Here is a 15,804-nt window from a genome sequence, read left to right as displayed (position 1 = left end):
TTTTTTGTTTTAATAACTTGTGAAACAACTTAGGTTGTGGTAAATTGAAGCAATTATTTAAATCATTCAGTATTAAAAAAATTTTCACCAGAAACATACCCATAATTAAGGCAATTTGGGGTATTGCCTTAATTACTCTTTCAATTTGGATATGCAAAGTCTAAGTATAAATTATCTAAAGACAGCGTTTCGGACAGAAAATGTTCCAGTGCATTGTATTTCAAACAAATGACTTTCTCAAAATATTGAGTAAAATGTATTTGAAATCTTATGCTTGCTTTCCAAGACGTTTTGAAAAATGCTGAATGTCACGTTAAATTTTGATGATTGATTCGAGTATTTTTTACGGCCATGTTAAAATTAATATCAATTTTATTTCTGTTCTCCAAAATATTTTTAGACTTTTCTGTTACAAGAGGAATGAGGAGTCTTAAAAACAACACTTGTATTCAAGAAAACCGGGGAGTCTCTGACAGGTTCCCTACTCCTTTTGGGGCTCCTTTCTGACTCCAGCGCCCGCTTCGGGGGTTTCAAGGTACTTGATTCACGCTTGGCCCCGGAAGGAAGGAGCGATGTCCCCGTCCTGGTCTCGCGGGGACTTGGATCTCTCGCTCTTTAGCGGGATCTGCCCCTCAGTCTCCCGGCTTCGCGGGCAGGGAAGGGCAGGGCGGGGCGAGGTGCGGCTGCGAGCGGCCGAAGCGTGGCTCCCGCCAGTTCAGAGTACGGTTTGTTTTCGTGTCCCCTGAGCTCGACCCTGAGTGGGAACTGGGACCCAGGGGGGAAGGGAGTGGACATTCGGGTCCCAGAAGCCGTGCGTGGCGGTTAGTCCCTGGGCGGGCGGCTCTGAGGCGCTCGGAGGGCTGGCAGGCCTTGTCTCCGGAGCACAGAGTACGGGGTACGGCCGGAGGTCGCGTTCTGGGGGCTTTCCGGCTCGTGGCCTCGTCCTCGGCCACAGTGCCGCGCGCAGCCGTGGGCACCGCCGCATGGTTAGAGTGTTGGGGTCGGACTCGTGTGAGGGGAAGCGAGTAGGCTGTGAGCCTAAGGCCTCGAGCCGCCAGGACTAGCGAACTTCCTGCTTCAAAACGCGCGGGAAGGACCGCTCCGATCTGTGGGCACCGAGAAATACGAAGCCCGCCTCAGGCGTATTTTGTAAAGCGACCGGACAAGCCTGGGAAAACCTGCGCCTTTTGGATTCTTGGTGGTTAATTCGTAGGTGTAAAACCTCAATGTTCCCGTAGGTTTTACCTCGCTGTTGGTGAATGGCTTTCTTGAGGAATCTAGCTACTCATAGTAGTAGTACACGCGCGGAGAAAGGACGTATTTGGAGGCATTTCTTTTAAAGGGTGTATCTTTTTGAGAAATCTGGGTGTCTGTGGACTCCAGAATATTCAGTGACTTATTTCAATACCACATAGAAACATTATGAGGGCTCCCCCAGAAGTTTGTCATGCAGCGACAGCAACGTTCAACAAATATTTATTAAAGTCCCTGCTAGACTGAAAAAGGTTCTCTGGCCTCCCCAGTTCTTGCTCCACCCACGTTTTCTGTAATAATGCTATGTTAACAAGGTTGTTACTAAATATATGCTGTTTTGCGTATGATCTTAGAATACTTTATTATAATTCTTTTTCTTTTTTTTTTTAAAGACAGTATCCAAGATGGATGACGGCCTATTTGTCAGTTTGGACAGACTTTTGCTAGAATTTGGTATGTATAAAATGAAAACAAAGAAACAGGTAACTATTTGTATTATTATTATTTGATATTTTAACAATGAAGTGAAGTCACAAAAGAATTATTTATTTTAGTTTTCCAGTATAAGCAAGATATACGTAGTAAAGAAGATATGATTCAACGAATAAAGAGTAAGTAGTTTTGCATGATAAAAACATTTTAGTTTTTAATTTTTTAATGGCATTTAAGGTAATATGCAGTTGCCTTGCTTAGGGTAACTTATAGTTGGCATTATAATTTTTGTGCCTTTTGTATTTAGTGACAATAATGAGCTATTTACCCTAACTACAGTTTTTCTGTAATAAAATACTGTATTCAGAATTTGATTTGTTTTGAAGAATTTTGCTGTAAGCTGAAATGACCTCTTAACTAAGAGAAGTTGAAAATGTTATTTTTCTCAAATAACACAGGCTATTTCAAACATTTGAGTGAATTTTTTTACCTTTTTAAAAATCACCAAAAGTCAGGGGGCAGAATTGATGGATGCCATATTTTCAGGAATCATAATACTGAAAAATAATATTTTGAGTGAAACAGCAAAGCAAATTACATAAATATAGGATTTTAATATTCTATATAAAAACCACTAGAAGAAAATTGAACCATTAAGTTCTTAATAGTTCTTAAAAGATAGAACTTGGTTATCTTTTGTGCAACAAAAAGGAATACAGAGTATTAAGAATTTATTTTAATCTTTTAAAAATATTGTGTTTTATGTGTATATTATATTTAGTCTCTAGTAATAGAAGTGAAAGTGCACTTATTAATTGACATGGAATTGATAAAGATAAATTTCACTTTTGTCAACAACAAAACATGTTAGGATTGTATGAGTAAATATTTACATGAACTCATAGCATCATGTGATACCATTGATCTTAGATATCACTTAATCTAGCCCTTTTATGTTAAAAGGGACATTTATTTCTCTTCAAACCCAAACACGAATTCTTAACTTCTGGTTCTATGAGCAAGCCTGGCTCTGGTTCGATGCTTCTTAGTATAGAGCCCTTCCCATCTCAAACTTCATTTTCTTTCCATTTTCTAGCTCTCTTCCTTTTAGGTAAGTTGTCATACCCCTTTTTCCTACTGTATTTGTTTATTTTAATTTATGATTCCTACTTTAAGAAAATAATTATTTTCTCTTTCCAGAAAGCTTTGAGGATATTAAACAATACAAAGCAACTATTTGTAAGATACATGAAACTATAAATACAACAGAGGAGGAAATTGGTTATTACTATAAACATAGTAAGGAAATCAATAACAACTATAGTAAGTGAGTATTTAAAAGAAGAGAACTTTCAATAATTGCCACTAGATTCTTTTGTTCAAGGTTTCTGAGTTTATAGTTGAATACTGCTGTTTTAAAGTATTTTATATTAACACGATGAATTCGGTCTTATATTGCCTCATTATATGCCACTGTAAACTGGGATCATAGGAGGGTCAAAAGAAAAATAGAAGTAAGTGCTATAAGATCTCTCTAATTCAGATCCGATTAGTGCAAATATAGAATTTTAAATAATCTAGGTTCAGTATATAAAATTCCTATTACGTGAATAAATTTGAAGTAATTTCCATCTTTGAATTTTCAAAATCTTATTTTCATATAATGTAGTCTAGCCTGAAATTAGTAGCTCTTTGAAATAAAAATATTCAGTATGTTAAGAATTCTTTCAACATGGCTTCAGGTTCTGGATTCCAGTAGTTTAATCCATTAAAAGACATATTTTGAAATAAAAATTTGTTAATGGAACTTTATTGTCTATTACAGAAAACAAAAATAAATTTGTTAATTTTCTGTAATTTTATGTGGACCATTGTCTTTATATTAAGTACTATACTTTAGAATAATATTTGTTTTGAAATATTTTGTTACTTGAAATTTTAACAAGCCTTTTAGGTTTTTACCCCATTACTTTTTTATACTGTTTTCCAAATTTTATCAAAGTAACACCTACTTAGTATAAAAATTCAAAACCTATACAAATGTATGGAGTGAAAAGTTTTTCCCAGCCCACAGTCGCCACCCCTATCCTTTCCTCTTTCTTACAGTAATCACTCTGAAGAATTGTGAGTATTCTTTCAGACCTTTTAAATATTCAACATCATTATCATATATACTTACATATACACCTATCTATACATCAGTCTTTCGTTTTTACCAAAATGGGATCATACCCTACTTATTCTTCAACTTGGTTTTTAAATTTAATATGTAATACAAAAGGTACTATACTTGTAATGAGTATGTAGGGATTTCATTCTTTTTTAAACAATATTAATGTATCCTGAGTTATTTAACCATTCTATTAATAGACATTTAGGTTGTTTCTACTTTTTCCCTATTATAAGCAACATGCACAGGTATCCTTCCACATTTAAAGACCAATTGTTATAGAATAACTCCTAGAAGTGAAATTCCTAGATCAAAGAGTATGCATATTTAAACATTTGATAGATAATGCCAAACTGCTCTCCAAAAATAGTACACTAATTTATACTCCCACCTACAATGTATGAGAGTTTCTATTTCTTTATACCCTGCCAACACTAGAATTAGCAATGTTTAAATTTTTTAGCAGTCTAATCAACAAGAAGGTATATATTGTTGAACTTATTATTTTACTTTGATTTAAGTTTTATTGTAGTAAGTTTTACCAGTGGTTTCCCTCACTAGCTGCAATGGGTGCTAGAAAGTACTCATAGTTTTCCCCCTCTGTCCAAGATGTTCCATACTTTGTACAAGCTTAATCACCGCTAGTTCTACAGACAGTAGAGTCTGTTGATTTTAATTCCATGAACATGTCTAGTTCATGATTTCAGCATGCTGATTTAAAAATGTAAATGTAAAATATGAATTCATGAAAGTACTAGAAGAAAATAGCTTGTAATCTTTGAAAGAAGGCCTTTCTAACTATGTTACCAAAGGTAGAAATCACATAGGAAATGATGGATAAGTATGCCTACATATAAATTAAAATGAAAAACACCACAAAATGATATAAAAGGCAAAAAGATAAGGTAGACAAAATGAGACAAATAATGGTTAATTAAAAAAATATATACTCGAGGGAATTAATAAGAAAAAACAAAGCCCCATTAGAAAAATGGGCAAAGAGATAAACAAGTTAATACCAAAATGAAATATAAACATGTGAACAGATGTTCAATCTTACTAAGAATCAAGACATCTAAAGTAAATAATAAAATGCTATTTTTTTTTGCCTTTAACTTTTATACACATTCAAAGAAAGATAATACCCAGTGTTGGCCAAGGAATAAAAATATTACCTTTTCATACACTTTAGGAAACCATGCTGGTATAAACTTTTTGGACAACACATCAGCATACTTTTAAAAAAGCTTTAAGAAAAATGACTTTTGATTAAATGGTTCAATTTCTGAGAGTTTTTCATGAAGAAATAATTAGGCATTCCCAAAATATGTACAACAAGGTGTTTATTTCAGCCTTTTTATGATAGGAAAACATTGAAAGCAACTTATATTCAACATTAGGTGATTAGTTAAATGAATATTGATTGGTATATGCATATGAATGAACAGTAAGGAGCCAATAAAATTATGATATAAGTGTGTATTTATTGACATGGAAAGATGTTAACAGTATATTTCAAATTAAAGCAATAAAGCAATGTTAATAGGATGAATCCAATTTAGTAAATTTATATATAATTAGAAGTTTAGAAATATGTATAAAAAAGGCTTACGGTGATTATTTTTCATTAAACATGTATTTCTTATGGAATTTTTTAAATACTTAGAACATATGTGTGTATAACCTTTGACTTTATAGTTACATTCATTTTGGGCAATATAAGGAAATGATTAGAAATTTAGACAATTATTTAACTACAAGTTCTGTTTATGATAGAGAAACTTCGATTAAGCAGAAATGGCCAACAATATGGGAATGGTTAAATTATGGAATATGATATATTTATTAAAACCTTTATAGTGAATTCTTAGTGATAATGAAAATGTGTATAATTTAAAAGTAAGTGCTAAGGGAGGATACATTGTCATGTGTGAATATAATCTTAAAGGTGTTAAAAATATATACTTAAAATCTGGAAACAATTTATTAAAACAGTAGTAATTTTTCAGTGTTTAGATGATCATATGGATGATCATTATTTTCTTACATATACTTTTTTATGCTTCCATGTATACTTTTAGAATCTGAAAAAAAAGATTAAGAAAGAGCTAGAGGGAATATATGGACAATACTTAGAATGGAAGCTGTCGTAGTATATGCTAAGCTTAGGTTTTTCACATTGGTAATGTTTTTCAAGTTATCTAATAAAACAAAAAATGTATAATATGACTTTATACTTACCATCCTATTTTATAATTTATTTTGACTTAGTTTCCTTCTTCATAGATCAGGAAGGTATAACAAATTGACTTTCTGAGTTTCAAAAGAGAAAAAAGCCTCTTTTTAGCTTTTATCCTAGTTCTTTGAATGCTCACTCCAAAAGAATTTCTTAGCCAAGATCTTAGAAGTATGATGAGAAAGAAAGCCTGATGTTGTGGTGTTGCAGAGTATACGCTAGAAACGCTGTAGCAATGCACAGTCCAACTATGTCACATTTACTTCTTCCTTTAGTCATGGTACTAAAATAGGTTTTTTGTAAAAATTAGCAGATACTGACATTTGAGCATATGTATGATTACATGAAGGGTGGTAATGGTGGCTGGTGATGGTAGATTGGAATGTTTTTCTTGATGTAAGGTTGTTTTCTCCAGGAAGAGAAGAATTTGTTTCTTTAAGTGGTTACATTCATTTTTATGATCTCTTACAGTTTGTTTATCCTTTTGAAATGCTAATTATAATATTTTTTTCCATAGCTGGAAGCCAACGTGTGATGTTTTTCATAAACATGAAGACTATTTGCAGGAGCAGTTTATTATTTATCAAGAAACTATTGAAAAAGACAAGTACAGTACATATATTAATTTAAGTTTATCAGTTCTATAAGTTAATATTAATAGGATCTACTTTGTAAAAATGTCAATTGAAAAAAGTAGGAATTTTGTATGCTGGGGAGGTTTTGTTTTGTTTTATTTTGTTTTGTTTTATTTAAGTAAAACCAGTGTTTTGGACTCAGACAAGTATGGATGCTGACTTGTCCCTAAGTAGATGTATCTTGTTAAGTAGGGTAGTACTGGGACAGTGGTCTGCTTCAGGTTCCACAATAGTGTTCTCAGTCAGTAAGCCTATTAACCAAGTGTTTAGACAGGTGCAACTCCTGCCAGGTCCCTGGGAGGGCTTCTGCTTGGTTACTGCATGGGTCTGTGGGTGGTTAGGACTGGCCCTGGCTTAGAGGGACTGGAACTGAGCCTCAGGGCTCTTTCAGGTTTTACAGCCAAGATTGAGGTCTGCAGTCCTGGCTCTGGACTGCTCCCTGACTGCAGCTGGAGGGGCTGGAGCCAAGTGTAGGGCTCTTTCAAGAACTCTGGAGGTGCATATGGAAGTATCTCCTGGGTCCCTGGGCTGGTAGATCTGCTAGTGGTCTACCACTGTGAGGTGGCTAGACCCGAATATAGGGCCCTTCAAGATCTATGGGGGTGTAGATGGAGTGTCTCCTACTGGGACCTTGGACTCTCAATACTGCAAACAAACTGGCTTTGAGGGGGCGGAAGCCAAATACAGGCCCTTTAAGGATCTTTAGAGGCACAGACAGGAGTCTCTATTGCTGGATCCCTGTGCCATCACAACTCTGGTAACTGTAGTTGGAATGGACTAGAACCCAGTTACAGGACCCTTTCAGAATTCACAGTCTGACTGAGTTTTACAGGCTTACTTCCAAGGGCTTTTGGACTATGGCTATGAACTGGAGGCAGTTCAGGGTCCACAGCTGAGACAGAGGTCTGTATGCCTATTAGTTGATGCATTGGTAGGTATGACTCCTATATGTCCCTTGGTGTATTGGTGGTGGTGACAGACCCAAAGCCAAATGGCAATGTAGCTAAGTTCTCAGGAGTGTGGAACTGTTTCTAGATCCCGTAGCTAGGACTACACTCAGCAAGATAGCCACCAGGATGTGAGCATACCTCTCACAATGGCTCTCCTCAGTCCTGGACTGCACCAGGGTTTCATAGTCTCCTAGCTGGATCCCAAAACTCCCACAGAGTCACCTTTTTTCCATGATGGATGCCAAATAATTTTGGGGGGAGGGGATGATATGTGTGAGGGATGTTTTATTCTGCCAATTTGCTGACATGACTCATTTTATGTTTTAATTAAAACATACAATCTAGAGTGTAATACCTTTTATATTCAAAGATAGGTGTTAAAGAAGACCTAATCTCCATCTCTTTGGACATTCAAGGTATAGATTAGGACTCCACTGGCATTTGAAATCATGGAAATAGATGAGATTTCGCAGGGAAATGATAGAACAAAATGAAGAGGAAGCTAGAATACATGGTCATTCAAGGAATAGGCAGAAAGTGGAATTAGTGAACAAGACTCCTAAATTGTCATTTATAGACCCTGCTTCAGTCCAAAAAGGATTTGAGATAATTTGTGTAAATAATACCAAAATATTAAAAGAAAGCTGGATACAAAGATCAAGACTGCAGGGAAGTAAGGATAATATAGGAAGATGAAGCCTTTGATCCGGATAGAAATCCATACTACTTGGTCTTGCATACTTGTTAGATATAGGCACAAATTAGGCTTTGAAATTCCTAGTATTAAAGGCATTGTGGAAATGTGATCAGTTTGGAATTCAGAATATTCATTTAAAAAACAGTCAATTGTTTAGGATAAGCAGAGATTTTTCTGGGTACTGAGATTTTCCCCTGGGTTTTCATAAAGTGGAAATTGTGCAATATGGTAATCTGTATCTTTAGTGTTCTCCCCTAAATAAATATAACATGTATTATTGTTTTTTAAAATATCTCCTAATATAAGCTTTGGCTATAAAAATTATTAAAATGATACTGTGATCAGAAGTACAATAGATCATAGGAAAATACTATGAGCAATTATACGCCAACAAGCTGGACAATCTGGAAGAAAAGGACACATTCCTAGAAATATACAATCTCCCAAAACTGAGTCAAGAAGAAACAGAAAATCTGAACTGACCAATTACCACCAATGAAATCACATCAGTAATCAAAAAACCTCCCGTAAAACAAAAGTCCTGGACCAGATGGCTTCATAGGTGAATTTTACCAAACATTCAAAGAATTATCACCTATTCTCACACTATTCCAAAAAATTCAAGAAGAGGGAAGGTTCTGTAACTCTTTTTATGAGGCCACCATTACCTTGATTCCAAAACCAGGCAAAGACATTATAAAAAAGAAAACTATAGGGCAATACCTCTTATGAACATTGATGCAAAAATCCTCAACAAAATATTAGTAAACTAAATTCAGCAATACATTAAAAATTCATATACCACGATCAAGTTGGATTTATTCCTGGGATGCAAGGTTAGTTCAGTATCTGCAAATCAATTAATGTGATACACCACATTAACAAATCAAAAGATAAAAACCATATAATCATATCAATAGATGCAGAAACAGTGTTTGACAAAATCCAGCATAGACTTATGAGAAAAACTTTCAGCAAAGTGGGAATAGTAGGAACATACCTTAAGATGATAAAGGCCATATGTGAAAACCTACAGCTAACATCATAATGGGGAAAGGCTAAAAGGATTTTCCTTAAGATCGGGAGCAAGATAAGGATGTCCATTTTGACCACTCCTCTTCAACGTTGTATTGGAAGTCTTCGCCACAGCATTAAGACAAGAAAAAGAAATAAAAGGCATCTGAATTAGGAAGACGTATAACTCGTCATTTGCCAATGACATGATACTATATATAGATAACCCTAAAGATTCCACCAAAAAACTGTTAAAACCGATCAATGAATTCAGTAAAGTAGCAGGTTAAAAAATAAATGTTCAGAAGTCAGTGGCATTTTTATGCACCAATGATGAACTTTCAGGAAGATATTAAGAAAATCTCATTTACAGTTGCATTGAAAACTATAAAATACCTGAGAATCAAATTAACCAGGAAGGTAGAAGACCTGTTTTCAGAAAATTATGTCATTGAAAGGAAATTGAAGAAGATAGATAAATGGAAGCATATACCATGCTCATAGGTAGGAAGAATCAACATTGTTAAAATGGCCATACTACCCAGAGCAATCTATGGATTCAATGTAATCCCTATCAAAATACGAATGACGTTTTTCAGAAGGCTAGAACAAATAATCCTAAAATTTATATGGAGCCATAAAAACCGTTGAATAGCCATGGCAATCTTCAGAAAGAAGAACAAAGTTGGATATCACACTACCTGATATCAAACTTTACAACAAGGCTACAGTAATCAAAACAGCATGGCACTCACATAAAAACAGATAAATCGATCAATGGGACAGAATAGAGAGCCCAGAAATAAATCTATGCCTGTCTGCTCAATATAAGACAAAAGAGGTAAGAATATACAATGGGGTAAAGACAGTCTCTTCAATAAATGGTATTGGGAAAATTGGACAGATAAATGCGAAAAAAAACCTGGACCACCTTCTTACGCTGTATATAAGACTCAAAATGGATTAAAGACTTAAATGTAAGACCTGAAACTATAAAACTTCTAGAATGAACATAAGCAGTAAACTCTCTTGATATTACTAACAGGAATTTCTTTTCAGATATATCTCCTTGGGCAAGGGAAACAAAAGAAAAGGTAAACGGGACTACATCAAACTAAAAAGTTTTTGAACAGCAAAGGAAACCAACAAAACAGACAACTGACCAGGAGAAGATATTCGCTAATGATACATCAAATAAAGGGTTAATTTCCAAAATATGTAAAGAACTTACACAACAACAACAAAAAACAATCCAATTAAAAAATGGGCAGAAGATCTGAACAGATATTTCTCCAAAGAGGAAATGCAGATGGCTAATAGACATATGAAAAGACATATGCAAGGTCACTAACCATCAGAGAAATGCAAATTAAAATCACAATGAGATATCACCTCACACCTGTCAGAATGGCTATCATTAATAAATTAGAAAACAACAAGTGTTGGCAATGATGTCAAGAAAAGGGAACCCTCATACATTGTTGGTGAGATTGCAAATTGGTACAGCTGCTATGGAAAACAGTATGGAGGTTTCTCAAAAAATTAAAAATGGATATACCTTTTGACCCAGCAATTGTACTTCTGGGTATTTATCCAAAGAAAACCAGAACAATAATTCATAAAGATCTATGCACTCCAATATTCATGGCAGCACAATTTACAGTAGCCAAGATATGGAAGCAACCTAAATGCCCGTCAACAGACAATTGGATAAAGAAATTATGGTTCTTATATACAATGGAATACTACTCAGCCATTAAAAAAAAAAGAAATCCTACCATTAACAATGACATAGATTGACCTAGAGGTTATCATGCTGAGTGAAATAAGTCAGAGAAAGATTACTACCATATGATTTTGTTTATATGCGGAATCTAAGGAACAAAAAGAACAAACTAATCAAAAACAGACTTACAAACATAGTGGATAATTTGTGATGGACAGAGGGGAGAGAGGTTGGGGACTGGGAGAATGGAATGAAGGGTTAAAGAAGTACAAATTATTAGTTGCTAGTTGGTCATGGGGATGGGGAGCCTGGCAGAGGGAATACAGTTTGCATTAATACGGTGACTAGGTGGAGGGTGGGGGAAGGGAGAGAACGATTGGGGGAATCATTTTATGAACTGTATAGATGTTTAACCATTGTACTGTATGCTTGAAACTAATTAAAATAAAAATACTTTTTAAAAATTTGATTCTGTGAGGGTCTAACGCAAACCAGTCCAAATATAAATCTTTTTGTTAGTGCTTGTTGTAGATGACTTCTCTTTGCTCGCCAGAGGTGTTAAAGTGAAAATAACTATCTCTTTCTTAAACCAGTCACATGGGTTGATTGATTTGATGACTCAATACCAGGCATTTATAAAAAGAAAAGAGTTTATTTGTTAGTATCATGGGTAATGAAGGAAATAGAGGAACCAGCTCCTTGTTTCTCTCCCATTCCTGCCCCAGGCATTCATGAAGACTAGTATTGCGGTAACAGATGAGATAGTAATGACTCTCCTTGAATCATGACTTGGTTCTGCTGGGCTCTGCCAGGGTTATTGTTCAGAGTATGTTTTAAGAGTGAGCATGAATATGTAATATGAACAGTATAGATGTATGCTAATCTTACCCGAAACTGGTGACTCAGACTCAGTTTTCTTATAGGTATTGCCCTTTTCCCTGGACAATTTCCCTAAATGAGGGCTTAATTAGCAAATATGCATTTAGAGAAATAGAAGCTTGTTTGAGGTTCAACTGCTTTATCTTATTAAAAGAAACAGTTTAGTAATATTAAGAAATTAAAACTCTTAAGGTTCAGACATGTTACCCAGTACAAGGCTGTTATCCTTACTTCTTATTATAAAGCAGTTTATGAATACTTGTTCTTTTCTCATCTGCTAAAGTGAGATAATCATTATAGTACCTTTTAAGAAATTTCTCCATATAGTATGGCTTGATTTAGAAAACATAAAATTAAGGATTATATATTTTTAGAAAATTTTCTATGAATATTACTTCTTGAAACTATTTGATAAGAATTGGATAAGAAGAGGAACCAAGAATATATTTCCCATAATGAACCTGGTTTGAACATTTTTAGTATTGTAGGTCAAGATCGGTAAACTTTTTTGTAAAGGGCAAGATAGTAAATATTTTAGGCTTTGTGGGCTATACAGTCTGTTGTAACTACTCAACTCATCTATTGTGGTATAAGAGCAGCTTTAGACAATATGAAAAGGAATGACCGCATACTTATAAAACTTTATTTGTGGACATTATAGTTGAAAAGTGTGATAGAGTTAAGGAAAATGTGAAGGGCAGACAATATTGAGGGAACAAGGATAAGTAGGTATTTGACTTGCCTATTATGCTTAATTTAATAGACCTTAACAAGTGATATTTAGAAAGCTTTTAGACATACTCTTGTTATAATAACATCATTTCTTTTAACAGAAAAATGTACCATGGTTATATATGTCAATATAAAGATGTTTTGAAGCAGTACCAAATAAAATACTCAGAAACACCCCTTTCACATGACTATTACCAAAAGAAAAGAGAACATGAAGAAATTCAAAACAGAGTGTTGGCATGTACTGAACAACTGAAAATGAACGAATCTATTTTTATGGAATTTCTAGGTATTAATATCTTTATTATATATATTTTAATTATGGTATCTTTATAATGAAAATAATATAATAACTAAGTCAAAAATATGATTTTGTTTTTTAGTGCCTGCTCCCTTTCCATCACTTACTAAATGGACATTACATATGTATCCACAATAGTATTTCTACTTAGAATTTTTATTAGATAAGTATTATTTCTCTGTTTTAATTGTTATATGTTTCCCTTGTGAGAATCACATAGATTCATTTTTGTTTAATTTAGAAATTTTAGAGGTCATCAGGGATTAGTTTTCATATTTTCATGTGATCAAAAGCAGACAGTTTTAATGAGAATAAAGTGTTACATGTATCTGGCTTTAAATGGCATATCTTAGCAACCAAACCAATGAAAAAGTCATCTTCTCTGTTTTACCAAAGAAAGAGTTTCGGTTAAGTCAATTTATTATTACTTGTTAGGATGGAAGGTGGTAAGGAGTCACAATTATTTATTCATCTATAGAAATTGATAACCTACCTTGCGCCAAGCAATACTAAGGAAGATACAGAGCTTTCTTGCAAGGATCTTTTAGTAGAGGAGACAGACATGTAAGCAAATTCTAATACAATGGTGTTGTATTAGATGCTTAAGTAATTCTTAATTGGTCCAAGTCTCATTTGTTGGTAAAGGAAATCTTCCCTGATGATGAACTTGGAACTTTAATCCTCTTCCAACCTCCATAATCCTTCATATGCTTTCCTATCAGATTATGTCAGACGATATTAAAAGGAATGACTGCATTCCAATAACACTTTATTTGTGGAGATTAAAGATGAAAAGTGTGATAAGAGTTAAGGAAAATATGAAGGGCAGACAATATTGAGGGAACCAAGGATAAGTAGATATTTGACTTGCCTGTTATGCTTAATTTAGTAGACTTTAACAAGTGATATTTAGAAAGTTTTTAGACATAATCTTGTTATAATGACATCATTTCTTTTAACAGAAAAATGTACCATGGTTATGTATGTCAATATAAATATGTTCTTTATCCTTGCATTCTACCTTGCTTCATTATGCTTCATCCTAAATTATCCTTTTAACTCCTTTGCTGCTTGTTCTATGTTTGGGCTTTATCTTATTCTGTTCTTGTTTATCTGTGTTTTAACATCTCAATGGGAAGGGGCAGAGGTAGATGCAGAATGTACAGCAGGGGTTTAGGGAGTTGGATGTAGAATGGGAAGAGATGTAGGATTGCATTGCAAACAAAAAGAAGTGATGGAGGCAGGGAGAACTGAAGGTTAAGATTGAAATGTCTATATCTGCATTTAAATTGATGCTTTTGATAACAGCATAACATTATAAGTAATGTTCATCTGAAATGTTATACTCTAGCATATAAATCATGTATTTTTAAGCAGAATGGGAAAGGTCTGACATTTTCTGTGGCATTCTTGTTCACTACCTCTATCTTATTAAATTCTCCTAAATAGATTGTAGAGTAACTTAGGAAATTGTAGTAGCTAATAACCATGCAGGATATATGTTAACAGTTGAAAAAATTCTCTGCTTGAAATTGAGTATAAATTCAGTTCAAGCAGAAAGTTCAAATAGAAGATCTAGCTCTTTTCTGAGTTCTGCATGGACACTGATAAACCTTACAGAGCAAGAAAAGGGTGCGTTTTAAATTTTGACTTTGAGAACAAATAAATTCTGGAAACACAAAAAGTTAAATTTGGACCTGAATCAGTTATGTATTATTATTAGTCATGCCAAATGACATGATGAACTTGGGTAAAAAAACAAAAGCAAAATACTACCCCGTAAAAATATTTAACTGAAAGAAAAAATCCTAACTAATATTTTGGATAAAATGTTATTTTTAAGCTCAATATATAACATAAATAAATTATCTTTGTTAGTTTGCTACATGGTTTTATTAGGTTTACCTGTTTTCAGATGCTATTATTAATATTTCTTATTGCTTATGTAGAACATATAAATAATGTTATGTGATTATTTCTGATATAGTACATATATTATAAATATAAAGTTTGCTCACATAAATAGTTCCTTAACAGATAAGTGTTTCTTTGAGAAATAAAACACAAGATATTCTTAAACATGCCAGAAATTTTTCTAAAATTTCATGTGAATTGAAGAAAGAAGTAGATGAAGTGGAAATAGAAATTAATTATTTAAACCAGGTATATATTTCATTATGCTTCTAATATGTATATTTATGTATAAGTATAATGTTATGTTAGTTGACAGTCTCAGAAGAGCTATTTCTAAAGAGCCTAAATATGGACAAAGGCTTATGACAATTTGTTTGCCTCAGATTGCCTTGAAGCCAAAATGTGTGTTAGGTAGTGAGTATATTTAACTCTGGGTTTTGGGAACTAACTTAACTTTCTTTGAGGACTGAGGAGAGAAGATGAAAGAACAAGATATACCTTAAAAACAGGCATTTAAAGAGCTACAATACTGTTCTCAAAAAAGAACAAGATGGTAATCGGTTTAAGGAACTTAATCTTGAAAAATTATGACTATAATCTTTATAGAACTAGGTTAGAACTAGTTTAGCCTTTAAAATTGATGATGCACGATATTATCTTTTTAAAAAATGTATTTAAATTAGTTTCAAGTATACAGTATATTGGTTAGACATCTATATAGTTCATAAAACAATCCCCCCATTTGCTTCCTCCCACCCCTGGCCCTCCAGCTAGCCATCATATTAACAGCATTCCCTCTGCCGTGCCCCCTATCCCCATGACCAACTATCAACTACTAATTTGTGCTTCTTTAACCCTTCATCC

The 15,804-nt window shown here is 33.9% G+C and overlaps 1 protein-coding gene across 1 annotated transcript in view; it reads left to right on the top strand.

Annotated features, from left to right (window-relative positions):
* The first annotated feature begins 663 nt into the window (after window positions 1-663).
* Window positions 664-15,804, top strand: part of CUNH14orf39 (chromosome unknown C14orf39 homolog) — a 35,534-nt gene continuing 20,393 nt past the window's right edge. The window contains exons 1-8 of the mRNA XM_036218096.1: window positions 664-720; window positions 1,647-1,707; window positions 1,809-1,865; window positions 2,887-3,013; window positions 6,610-6,699; window positions 12,827-13,014; window positions 13,109-13,151; window positions 15,069-15,189. Of these exons, the coding sequence (XP_036073989.1) occupies window positions 1,659-1,707; window positions 1,809-1,865; window positions 2,887-3,013; window positions 6,610-6,699; window positions 12,827-13,014; window positions 13,109-13,151; window positions 15,069-15,189 (675 nt within the window). The 5' untranslated portion in view covers window positions 664-720; window positions 1,647-1,658. The remainder of the gene's footprint in view (window positions 721-1,646; window positions 1,708-1,808; window positions 1,866-2,886; window positions 3,014-6,609; window positions 6,700-12,826; window positions 13,015-13,108; window positions 13,152-15,068; window positions 15,190-15,804) is intronic.

Source organism: Rousettus aegyptiacus, unplaced genomic scaffold, assembly GCF_014176215.1.
Source record: "Rousettus aegyptiacus isolate mRouAeg1 unplaced genomic scaffold, mRouAeg1.p scaffold_m13_p_3, whole genome shotgun sequence".
Taxonomy (NCBI): domain Eukaryota; kingdom Metazoa; phylum Chordata; class Mammalia; order Chiroptera; family Pteropodidae; genus Rousettus; species Rousettus aegyptiacus.
The sequence above is the reverse complement of the archived record's forward strand: the minus strand, read 5'-3'. Positions and strand labels throughout refer to the sequence as shown.